The sequence below is a fragment of the Neofelis nebulosa genome, chromosome 6 (genome assembly GCF_028018385.1).
Source record: "Neofelis nebulosa isolate mNeoNeb1 chromosome 6, mNeoNeb1.pri, whole genome shotgun sequence".
NCBI classification, from domain to species: Eukaryota; Metazoa; Chordata; class Mammalia; order Carnivora; family Felidae; genus Neofelis; species Neofelis nebulosa.
The window spans coordinates 69,738,288-69,750,699 of NC_080787.1; the positions used below are offsets into that span (position 1 = coordinate 69,738,288).

The following is a 12,412-nucleotide window of genomic DNA, read 5'->3' on the forward strand; positions in this document are numbered from 1 at the left end:
TAAATTTTTTTCTATTATTTACTAATCATAAACTTACAGACCCAAAATTTAAAGTGGACCTACAAGTTGCATTTCACCTAAAAATAAAAGTATAGTGTGTGACATTCACTCAACAGATATTCCCCAGGTTCTACTATAAAAGTTATTCATTCATTTACTTGAAACTTATTTTGCTTCTTAAATATTTTCATGGACCACTGGAGGAAAATCCTATTTTCTTTTCTTTTTTTTAATTAAAGTATACTTGACACACAATGTTACATTAGTTTCAGATGTACAACTTAGTGATTTCTGTTGGTATTTTGATAGAGATTGCATTAAATCTGTAGATTGCTTTGGGTAGTATTGACATTTTAACAATATTTGTCCTTCCTATCCAGGAGCATGGAATCCTTTTCCATTTCTTTGCATCCTCTTCAATTTCTTTCATCGGTTTTACAGTCTCCAGATTACAGGTCTTTCACCTCCTTGGTTAAGTTTATTCCTAGGTATTTTATTATTTTTGGTGCAAGTTTCTTTTCTTGTCTGAATGCTGTGGCTAGGACTTCCAGTACATAAATAGATTTTAAAAAATGGTATGAGTGGATACCCTTGTCTTATTGCTGATCTTAAAGAAAAACTGTTTCTCACCATTGAGTATGACGTTAGCTGTGAGTGTTTCATATATGGCCTAGAAAACCCTATTTTAAAATCCTGTAAAAATTAAGCATTATGAGGAAAAATTAGATTTTTTTTTACAGTAGGATCTCAGAGTATACCTAGTCATGAAAAATCACACACACACACACACACACACACACACACTACAGTACAAGAGAAAACAGCAAGGTGGCCAAAATCCAGAAGTTAGTTAGTAAATTATACTTTGTAACCAGTAAGATAGATCCTAGAGTAGAAGGGACTTCCCTTACCCTGATGGTTCTCTTATTAAATATTAGCACACTGCTCCTCAAGGTGAGTGAGATACATCAGAGAACAAGATACTGGCCTTTGTAGATTTTACATTCTAGTAGGGAAAAGAAATAATAAACACCAACAAGTAAATCATATATTAACGTGAGTGCTGTAGAAAAAGCAAAAAGGAGCGAAAGGTAAGGAGACACACAGATTGGTGGAGTAGGGAGGTATGTACTTACAGAGGGTGGTCCAGGTAGTTCTCCTAAAGAACTGATACTGAGCAGAGACCCAAAGCAGCTAAAGAGGCTCCAGGTTTTCTGGAGACAATTCCTCAAAGATAGACCTAAGAAGAGGTGCAGGCTCCTTTAAGGAGCAACTAGGAGGCCTGTGAGAGAGAAGAGAAGCCTGGAGGGAAAAGAGCCAGGGGGAAAATGATGGGAAATGATATCAGAAAGGAAATGGAGGAGAGACAGACATACAGGGCCTTGTAGCCCTAGAAAAGACAGGCTTTTACTCTGGAAAAAATGGGGAGCCATTGGAGACTTGCACACAGACAGACATGATCTCAATTTTATTGCTCTGCCCTTAATAAGCCTCTATCTTAGGCAGTTATTTAACCTTGTTCAGCTACAGTTTCTTCATCTGTAAAATGAGCATAGCATTTCCAAACTGGCAGTCTTATATTTTAAATTACAGTTTGTACTGTAAACCACCTCACATAGAAGGGCTAAATTAATTACAGCTATCATTACTAAAATAAAGGGCCCTCCAGGCCACAGAGTGCTCAAGGCAAAGGCTCTGAATTCATCCATCTCTGAACACAAAGTTGAGAGACTAGGGCCATCCTGACTGCTCAGCTGACAACTTCTTCAGTGAAGACACTTGTCTCTCAACTTGGGGAGGTGACCCACCCAGTAAACAAGAACACAGTGAAACGTCATCTACCCAACCACCAAATTTTAAAATCCTAAATCCAGACATTATTGAACAGGGACTACTGTCACGGAGCCTAGGGGAAATGCTTCATCACTCATGAGCCAAACATGGAGCGTGTTCTCTCAACCATGCAGTGTTTTAGGGGCAGAAGGCACATGAATGAGAAGATACATGGTAGATAGACACAAAAATTAAAAGACATGGCCCCTGCCCTCACAGAGTTCATGTCTAGCAAGGAAAGGGGCTTGCAAACAATCAAGCATCATACTTTGTAACAACTCTCAGAGAGCTATGTGCTCACAGTGGAGGAAGACGGCTGAGTCAGTGTCGGGCATCAGGCTGCCTTTCACGGAGGTGGTTAACTCTCGAAGGGCTTATAATTGCAGAGCTGGATCCGAGGCTCTAAACTTTGTCATGCTTCCCTCTATAGCTCACCCTCTCTGTTTTGGATAACTCAAAATATCAGTCATTGCTAAGCATCAAGATAAAATTCTAGTTTTCAAAATGGTGCAAAACTTTTATGCGTGCTAAAATGTAAATTTTTTTTTTTCTGAATATTCTGATGTTGTCCCCACGGGGAGGAGGGTGCCTTGTTTTTGCAGTGCCCTGCACATAATATAATCTATTGATTGAAAATTTAGCAGCCAGAGATTGCCAGCCAAAAAAAAAAAAAAAAAACAGGGAGGAGAATGGATAGGGGTGTGTCGACACTACCCTTGGGGAGAGTATCCAAAGTTAACTGACGCCTAAACAGCACCTGGAGAAACCTTTGGTAGTCTGGTGCAGCTGGAGGTTGGGATGGAAAGGCTATATATAATGAGGTGAGGTTGAATGAAGCTGAGCTATACGAATAAAGTTCCCTCACACGGCACCCAGAGATGTCCAACTTGCAATCTGTGTTGAAAAATTGACTTTGACATTAAATAGCAGATAATGCAGAGGAAAAGGGAGTGGAAGGGAATAGGCCAAAATTTAATAGGATCTGCCTCAGAGTGTTAAAACTATAAACAAATTATTCTCATTCTTTATTATTTAATTTAAACTTAAAAGTTTTAGAGGCGCCTGGGTGGCTCAGTCAGTTAAGTGTCCAACTGCAGCTCAGGTCATGATCGAGTTCAAGCCCCAGGTCGGGCTCTGTGCCGACAGCTCAGAGCCTGGAGCCTGCTTTGGATTGTGTCTCCCTCTCTCTCTGGGCCTTCCCCACTTGCACACTCTCTCTCTCAAAAATAAATACACATTAAAATTAAAAAGTCAGCCGGTTAAGCGGCTGACTTCGGCTCAGGTCATGATCTCATGGTTTGTAGGTTCAAGTCCCACGTCAGGCTCTGTGCTGACAGCTCAGAGCCTGGAGCCTGCTTCGGATTCTGTGTCTCCCTCTCTCTCTGCCCCTCCCCCATTCACACTCTGTCTCTCTCTCTCTCAAAAATAAACAAACATTTTAAAAAAGTATTAAAAAAAGTATTTGAAAAGAAAAACATCTAGAACAAAATATCTATTAACTGGAGTATTTTTCTAGGTTCCTTATTAGTACCTTGAGAACCCAGTACATCTTGTTGATGACATAGCAGCATCTAACTCAACAAGAAAAAAGCCCTGGCCAAGGACATAGTGAAATGAAATCGCACTACTACAGCAGGGCCCAAGCAGCTATTCTAAACTCTAACTGGATTAAAGGAATTGCCTTTGGACTAACACATGACGAAAATGGAATCTCTAATTTTAGGATGATATTTAAGGTGTTGGGAAATGATCGTGGGGAAAGGTAATTGAAACACAACAGCCACAGAAGGAAGGAATGCTTGGAAAATAAATTATAAATCATAACAGAATGTAATAAATTAGTTATCACCGCCATTAACAGTGGCCACTTTAATGTATGCTCCCCATAGCATAATGGAATAGAATTTATAATAGGCTTCATTTAAATTCCCAAAATAAAAATGTATTGTGAATTTCCATCCTCCTCAATTTTACTGTAATAATTACATTATAATAATTGTTTCCTTTAAGCTCTGGAACTTGGGAAGATTTTTTTTCTTCATTCTCATTGTTTTTCTATTTTTCAAATACTCCACTCTAATATTTTTGTGATAGAAAAATATCTTTAAATTCCTTATGGAATTTTATTTTATTTTTTTAATGTTTATTTACTTTTTGAGAGAGAGAGGGAGAGAGACAGAGAGAGAGCACAGGCGGGGGTGGGGCAGAGAGACAGAGGGAGACACAGAATCTGAAGCAAGCTCCAGGCTCTGAGTTATCAGCACAGAGCCTGACATGGGGTTGGAACTCAGAAACCATGAGATCATGACCTGAGCCAAAGTCAGATGCTTAACTGACTGAGCCACCCAGGCACCCTTCCTTACAGAATTTTAAAAGTAATACAAATCATTTACAATTTCATGCTCAGTACAGCCAATTTTATTTTTATATATTCTGTTTCCATTGGTTTTCTTTTTATGTATCACTGTACATAGTTATAATCAACATGACTATTTAGTTTCATATTTTAATTTTACTGAACAGTTAAAAATACATACTTTAATATTATACTATACTACTCATAATTATCTTTTTTGTAGCTGTGTAGTACAGCATCATGGTCAAATACTGTAATTTACCATAACTGACAGTTTCCTACTTTGGGACATTGAAATTTCTATAACTATTTCTCTACAATGGACAATAATGCTGTAAACATTATTGTACTAAGCTGTCTTTATTTTCTTTTTTGGAATTATTTCCAAAGAAGATGTCTCTGGTGTAAAATTATAAGATTGCTGATTATAAAATTTTGTTCCAATTTACATGGTCACTAGCAATGTCAGAGTCACCAGATTCACCTCAGTATTATTAGTATTAGTCATTATTTTTTTTGCTAATTAAGTTGGTGTAAACCCATACATTCACATAGCTTTAATTTATATTTATTTTATTTCTAGTTAGGTTGAATAGTTTTCTGTCATTTTTTGATACTAGTGGTCTCTCCTGACAGGCTTATTTATACATTTACATTTTGAATTTTGATCCCTTCAAATAAGCTCTTTATGCATTACAAATATTAAGCCTTTTTATATCTTTCCATTGTTTTCCTAATCAAGCATTTTTCTTTGCACTGTAATTTAGTTATTTCAGGTAGTAACATTTTCTGTCTTCATGATGAAAGCTGTCAGCTGCGTCCTTTATAATTTCTTCTACTGACCCAAACATCAGGACATTATCATTCCTCTACAGACAAAACAAATATTTTCTGCTACATTTTGACAATTTGATTTTATTTTGAATGATGAGCATGTAAGCCTCTTGTGTGTAAAAACAGTGGTGATTCCTTTCTAAGAGAACAATGCCAAGGCAAGGCCTGTAAAGAGTGGGGTTTCAGATGGCTGAGTGATAGAAGCACGAACTGAGATTCTGAAAACTGAAGCCTTTAGCTGTGTAAAAAAGCTGAAACCTAGCTCCTATATCACCAATTTGCCAAGGGATGTTTTTAAAATTGTTTTCTGGCAATCATTTCCTCTTTCTGTTGAAGCACCTGTATTGTCTCAAATTGTTCCCATGAAAAATATACTAGCGGTATCGGGGAAAACATGGAGAATTAGCCCAAATCCAATGGCAGACTAGTCAAACACACTCCTAAGCTCTGGCGGAGAGGAAACCACGGAATGTCATTTTTTGTCCTGGATCCCAGCCCTCAGTTTCCTCATGTTATTAGTCCTGAGGATGTTCTGGGTATTAAGGGTTTTTTTGTTTGTTTGTTTTTTAATACTCCCCAGCTGATTCTTACATACAGGCAAGGTAGAAAACCATTGTAATCATTTCACTAAGAAATGTAGAAATAAATCTAATCTGTAAGCGGAGGTGACCAAGCGGAGGTGACTAGAAACTACTTCTCCTTTTTTCACAACTACCTACATCTTGATGGCAGAATTTCATAGTGGGAACAGAAAAACAGTCTTGGGATATAGCAGAAGTTTCAGAATATGCTTTACGTCCTCTCTCTTCATCACCTAAGGTTTACATGATCTTTTCCAAACACTGTGAAATAGATTTTCCAAAATGTAGGGAACAAAGTATTTGAAAGCAAATTTTGAATACTGCTAATTAATAGGAAATAGGAGAGGGTTGGGAGAGATAAACGGTTGTACTTTAAATTTCTTTTATCTCTAGGCACAGATCTTCCACTGGGTCAGGTTCCCCACACCTGGGAGGATTGCCCACAGGGAGCGGGACTTCCAGGGAGCATCTCACTCTATTGGCATCTTGCTTTCTGTGATTAGGTGTTGTGCAGACTGATGCTCACATGAGCTTATGTACCCATAACCCACATCTCCCAGAATGCAAGGGAAGAGAGCCAGATATGATTGGAGAGCAGACAGCCAGGCTTGGCTGAAAATGTAGCCCCATCTAGGTGCCTTAAAATTCACTAAACGTCTTAAGCCTCTAGGAATCATGTGAAAGACATTTAATGTGCTATTAACCTCACGGGAAAGAAAATGGACATCTCAAGATACTTATGAAGGAGAAAGACAGCATTTTCCCCATTTTTGTGGCTTTGAAATAAGGAGAAAAAATTCCTAACTCAGCCCTTGCTTCAGTACATGCCAGCAAAGATATATTTCCTATTCATTTGCTCTGACCTAACCTACAAAAAATATCTCTTTAAAGACTGAGAATTTAATTTATGCCTTGAACAATCAAGTTATTAGTGGTATAATATTCCACAGTAAGGTGCATTTGGATATGATGCAGTTGGTGACTGACTCCCATCTTCTGCCCCGCCTGTATGGCTAAAACTAAAGTATGGCTAAACTAAAGCTAAATGTAAGCAGTATGGCTAAACTAAAGCTCTTATTGGGGTACAGGACAGGGGCGAGGTGAAGCAGAGTTAAGCTGGATGGAAACTGTCTCGTAATCATTTGGGATGTTTCCAGTTTCATTCACAATCAATGAGAACATTATAGTTTCATTATCTTTACCTTTTGTGCCTATTGTAACAGTACACACCTGCTGATAAAGTTTTCCACTAACCTCATAATTAAAGGACCTAGTATTTTATGCTATTTGTTTTGGACATACATCATTGTGTTATGGTTGGTTACATGGAATTTTCAAGCAGATAAGCCATTGGCACAGGCATCGCAGGATCTGCCTTCCTTGTAGCCTCTCCAGTGTTCCCCAGCTTTCTGAGATATGAAGTGGGACCATGTTAGAAGTACCTCTCATTAGAGTTCAGATGAGGAAAGCAGTCACATATTCCTTTTTTGAAGGACAGTGTAAAATACTTTTGTGAATTCTGTCCTGAGGATCCCGATTAAGTGCATTATTTGATATTTCTTGAAGGGAGCTAACATGTGGACATCTCAAAGTGTTCCATAATAGCACCCAATGACCATCCAGCCTCCATGGGACCTATTTGTAGGTCTCCTTCAGCACCTGGCCATGGAAATCACACTCCTCTGAATACAGTTCTCTCTCAGTGTTATGGGATCACTTCAGCTGAGACCATGAGAGCCAGGTGCACACAGCCATGTGGATGAAAATATAATGCAAGAGAAGGGAGTCCAGATGACGAGAGACAAGAAAGACAAATCTTGAAGGAGTCAGAAATGAGTCTCAGGGTTAGGAAATATTTAATTAATAGTGCAGCTCCAAAACCCAACTGCCCACATTTAAATTCTGGTTCTGTCACTTACTCTTCATTTGTCCATGGGCAAGCTTCTCAGCTTTCTGTGCCTCACTTTCATAGTCTGTAAAATAGGGCATTATTTAATATAATATGACACATATTATATTAAATATATGCTTATATTTCATTTTAATATCATGTTAAATATAACAATAAAATATTATTATCCATACCTCTTGTGGGATTTGAAGCAATTAATTAAATTTCTTGGCACATAATTATATTTCCCTAAAAAACGCTTATTACAGTTATTATCATCATCATTATTGTCCTTGAGTGAAGATTTAGAAACCATGAAGAAAAGTTTTCCCCACTGTGTTAGTTTCCTAGGGATGCCATAACAAATTACCACACACTGGATGGCTTGAAACAACAGAAATTTCTTCTCTCACGGTTCAAGAAATCAGGGCAGCACCAGGGTTGGTTCCTTCTGGAGACTCTGAGGGAGAAACCATCCCATGCCTCTCTGTTTTGTGGTTGCCCAGAATTCTTGGTGTTCTTGACTTCTAAATGCACTATTCCAGTCTCCACTTCCATCTTTTCTTTGTTCCTGTATCTTCTCCTTTTCTACCTTATAAGGACATTTTTACTGGATTTAGGGCCCACCCTAACCCAGTATGACCTTATCTTCAACCTTACCTTAATTACATCTGCAAAGACCCTTATTCCAAATAAGGCCATATTCTAATGTTCCAAGTGCATATGAACTTTAGGGCAATACTATTCAGCCCACTCCACCAACTAAAAACAGGTTAGGATCAAATCGGAGGAAGAAATCGCAAACAGTTCCTGCAAGAATGTCATCTAACCTTGGGCATGTTGTGCACTGAAAGGGCTGTGTTGTGTAGGTGGTCAATCAAGCGAAATGGGCCAGCTACCCTCAAGCTCATCACTGAGTTAGAACCAAGTGTCAGACTGGGTCAATACTCTCATTTAAACTGTCATGAACTGGGGCACCTGGGGGGCTCAGTCGGTTGAGCGACTGACTTTCGCTCAGGTCACGATCTCGCGGTTCCTGGGTTTAAGCCCCGCATTGGGCTTGTAGCTATCAGCTCAGAGTCCACTTTGCATCCTCTGACCTCCTCTCTTTGTCTCTCCCCCACTCATGCTGTCTCTCTCAAAAATAATTAAATATAAGGATGGGCTAAATGGGTAAGGGGCATTAAGGAATCTACTCCTGAAATCATTGTTTCACTATATGCTAACTAATTTGGATGTAAAGTTTAAAGAATAAAAAATTAAATTTAAAAAAACTAATAATAATTTAAAAAATAAACTGTAGCAAACTCTTCTAGAGAGAAGTTGAGAACATACCCCCCAAGGATATGCTGCACCAATGAGGCTTGCGATGATCTCTCTCCCCTGCTCTCTCCTGGCATGTTGCACGCCACTCCTGAACCCATTATGGAACCCTGAACCCATGCTGACGCTGGGTAATGCAATGTAAAGCGCAAAGGCTTTACAGACTCCGGAACTGGATTTTAACCACATGCTCCGCAACTTACTGTCTCCACTGACCACTTTTGTGGCCTCACGTGAGATACTTACCTTCTCTAAGCCTCAGTTTTGGCTTCTAAAAACCAAGCATAATATCACCACCAACTGGGAGAGTTGCTGTAAGTGAGAAAACTAATCGTTGCAGAAGCTTCACCTAAGTGCCTGGCATAAATGTCAATGAGTGGTTGCTATTATTTTCATTATCGTGAAGTGGTAGCTCTGTCTTACCCTCTCACTAGGCTTGAGGGCAGGAAGACCAGAAGGACCATGAAGAAGGGTTATGAAGACCCATTTACATATCTTTCCATACCACTACTTCTGCTCTCAGCACACAATAAACTGAGTAACCACACAGTAAATAGTCTAAATGATGCACCAGCTGCAGTCCAAATATAAGCACTGCTTCAGTGAATGGACTTCTAATAGCCTTTTGGGATTTTGAACCCAACCAAGACAACTCACGGCAAATTCTCTCCTTTTCATGACTTAGCAAATGAACACTGGGCAGAGCAAAGGCAACAGAAAGCGGTGTTAATCCTTTAGTGCACCTTAACATTTAAGGAGGCTGAAATAGTATTTAGAGGCTACATAACTCATCTCTCATGAGTGTATTTTTATTACTTTATTTACTTTACTACCAAGGTAATACATGTTCATTGTAGAAATTTTAGAAAATAATAGCTAAGTAGGGTGCCTGGATGGTTCAGTCAGTTAAGCTTCCGACTCTTGATTTCAGTTCAGGTCATGATCTCATGGTTTGTGAGTTCGAGCCCCACATTGGGCTCCATGCTGACAGTGCAAAGCCTGCTTTGGATTCTGTCTGTCTCTCTGCCCCTTCCCCACTTATGCTCATGCACTCTGTCTCTCTCAAAATAAATAAACATTTTATATATATATATATATATAGCCAAGCAAAAAGAATAAAATCATTCTTAATCCCAGATATATAGATTTTTTTTTTTAGGGGCACCTGGGTGACTTAGTCGGTTAAGCATCCGACTTCGGCTCAGGTCATGATCTCGCAGTTCGTGAGTTTGAGTCCCCTGTCGGGCTCCATGCCTACAGCTTGGAGCCTAGAGCTTGCTTTGGATTCTGTGTCTCCCTCTGTCTCTGCCCCTCCCCTGTTCTCTCTTTCTCTCTCTCTTAAAGATAAACATTAAAAAAGATTTTTTTAAGATACATAGATTTTTTTAAATAATAAATTGTGACATTATCCCAGTCCCTAGTCTTAAACATCATTTTTAACAGCTTCCTAATATTCCATTGTATAAACACACCAATATTTATTTAACCCATCCCCCATTCCAGAAATGTTAACTTGTATTCAATATCTTGTTGCTGAAAACAAAGCTTCAATGGTATGAGCTTATTCCTTATGAATTTTATAAGTCTTTATTAATTTGGTATTTATTATAACCCTTCCCCCTTTTCCAAATTTTGCAATTAACCCAAAAGTTAATTTTCTCCATTTATTAAGAACTGATTTGATTGTCCAATCTGAAAATCTCTCAGCTTTGGCTGCACTATCTTAAGCAAACTCTCTTCTGAGCTGCCTGTCTCCAGTAACCTATAAGTAGTCAGTATTCTTGGAGTAGCTGCTTACACACTTGTTCAGGGCCTGGGGCTAATGGGGTCAATGACATGGGCTTCAAGCTCTATATTTACAGGCCAGTTAGTTAAGTATCCAAAGACTGTTTCCCTAATTCCAAACAGCTGTTATTTGAATGCTGGCAGTTAGTTTCAAAAGAACTGGGCAAAAGAGCATGGGTGGATCAACACAAATCCATCACCACGACTGGAAAGACAGTGTGTCAACAGCTTCATCTTTCCCGTGGAAAACAGCTCAGAAAGGTATTCATCTCAAATCACATAAAATTAATGAGGTTGTAGGAAAAGGAGGAGGAATAACATGGGGAAAAACAATTGGCTGGCCTTACACATATCTCGGTTTATAAGCTTAGTCTGTGAGTTCCCCCCTATTCCTATGTGAGACAAATTCAGCAAACATGTTGTAAACTGCTGGTGGTGGTATTGTTTAACTGGTAATCTTCTCTTGCAGCTGACACAGCGCTTGGCACTGATGATGTATATGATGAAAAGGGCTGCCAGTGTGACGTATCAGTAGAAGACCTCACCCCACCGCTTAAAACTGTCATTCGAGCTATCAGGTTGGTGGAAAACCTTTGACAAAATGAGTCAGAGACCTACCTCTGATTGTGTGAATGACTATGTTGCTAAGTGCTTTTTCCTACAGGTAAACCTCCTAAAATAATTAGTTTCTCTGTTCCTATTCATTCACATGCCTATTAAATTCTGAAATCTATTTTCTTAATACAAAATTCTACTGTGCGCAACACAAAGTGCGTTATATAAAAGGTCGGCAGGATTTGAAATGCCAGGCCATGCCAGAGAGATTCCATGAGAATTGGCTCACCATAAGAATTTGTGGCTTTCAGGACATTTAGTGTATAGATCCAGCTGGATTTTTAAAATTATTTTTATGACTTGACGCTCCAATCCATGTTCTGTATCTTGTGTCAAGGAAAAAAATCCCACTAGGTTGTTTCAAAACAGGTTGAGTTCTAAAAAAGAGGAAACGTAAAGTACTAGGCAGTGACTTGCTCCTATCCTGCTGAAATATAATGTCAAACACTGATCTTTTGTTTTTTAAGTTTTTATTTAAATTTCAGTTAGTCAACGTACAGTGAAGTATTAGTTTCAGCTGTACAGTATAATGATTCAACATTTCCATACAACCTCGGGTGCTCATCACAGCCAAGTGCGCTCCTAAATCCCCATTGCCTCTTTAGCCAATCTGCCCACCCTCTCCCTACTGGTAACCATCAGTTTGTTCTCAACAGTTAAGAGTCTGTTTCTTGGTTTGCCTCTCTTTGTTTTTCCTTTGCTCATTTGTTTTGTCTCTTAAATTCCACAAATGAGTGAAATCATATGGTATTTGTCTTTTTCTGACTGACATATCAGTTTGCTTTGCATAATATTCTCCTGCTCCGTCCACGTCGTGGCAAATGGCAAGATTTCATTCTTTTTATGGCTGAGTAATAGTCCATTGCATATATATACCACATCTTCTTTTCCTTTTTTTTTTTTTTTTTTTTTTCAGATCTGGGTTAGGTTTAGAGTTAAGGCCATGGTGAGGCTGTTTGCCTGGTATCCTGCAGTTTTGAGACCTCCCATAAGGTTAGGGTTAGGAGTTAGGAGCAGGGTTAGGGTTCGAATTAGAGTTAGGTTTAGGGTTAGGATTAGCATTAGTTTTTAGGAGTCATGGGTAGGGCTAGGGTTCAGGTTAGAGTTAGGTTTAAGATTAGAGTATGTGCCTGGTAGCCTGCAGTTCAGAGACCTCTCCAGAGACTAAAACCCCATCCTTCTTCTCTGGTGAGA

The 12,412-nt window shown here is 38.9% G+C and overlaps 1 protein-coding gene across 3 annotated transcripts in view; it reads left to right on the plus strand.

Annotated features, from left to right (window-relative positions):
* KCNQ5 (potassium voltage-gated channel subfamily Q member 5) overlaps positions 1-12,412 on the plus strand; it is a 519,096-nt gene that overhangs the window by 479,852 nt on the left and 26,832 nt on the right. For all 3 annotated transcript variants that reach the window (XM_058734458.1, XM_058734459.1, XM_058734460.1), the window contains one exon: positions 11,073-11,181. In XM_058734458.1, coding sequence (XP_058590441.1) covers positions 11,073-11,181 — 109 coding nt within the window. The remainder of the gene's footprint in view (positions 1-11,072; positions 11,182-12,412) is intronic.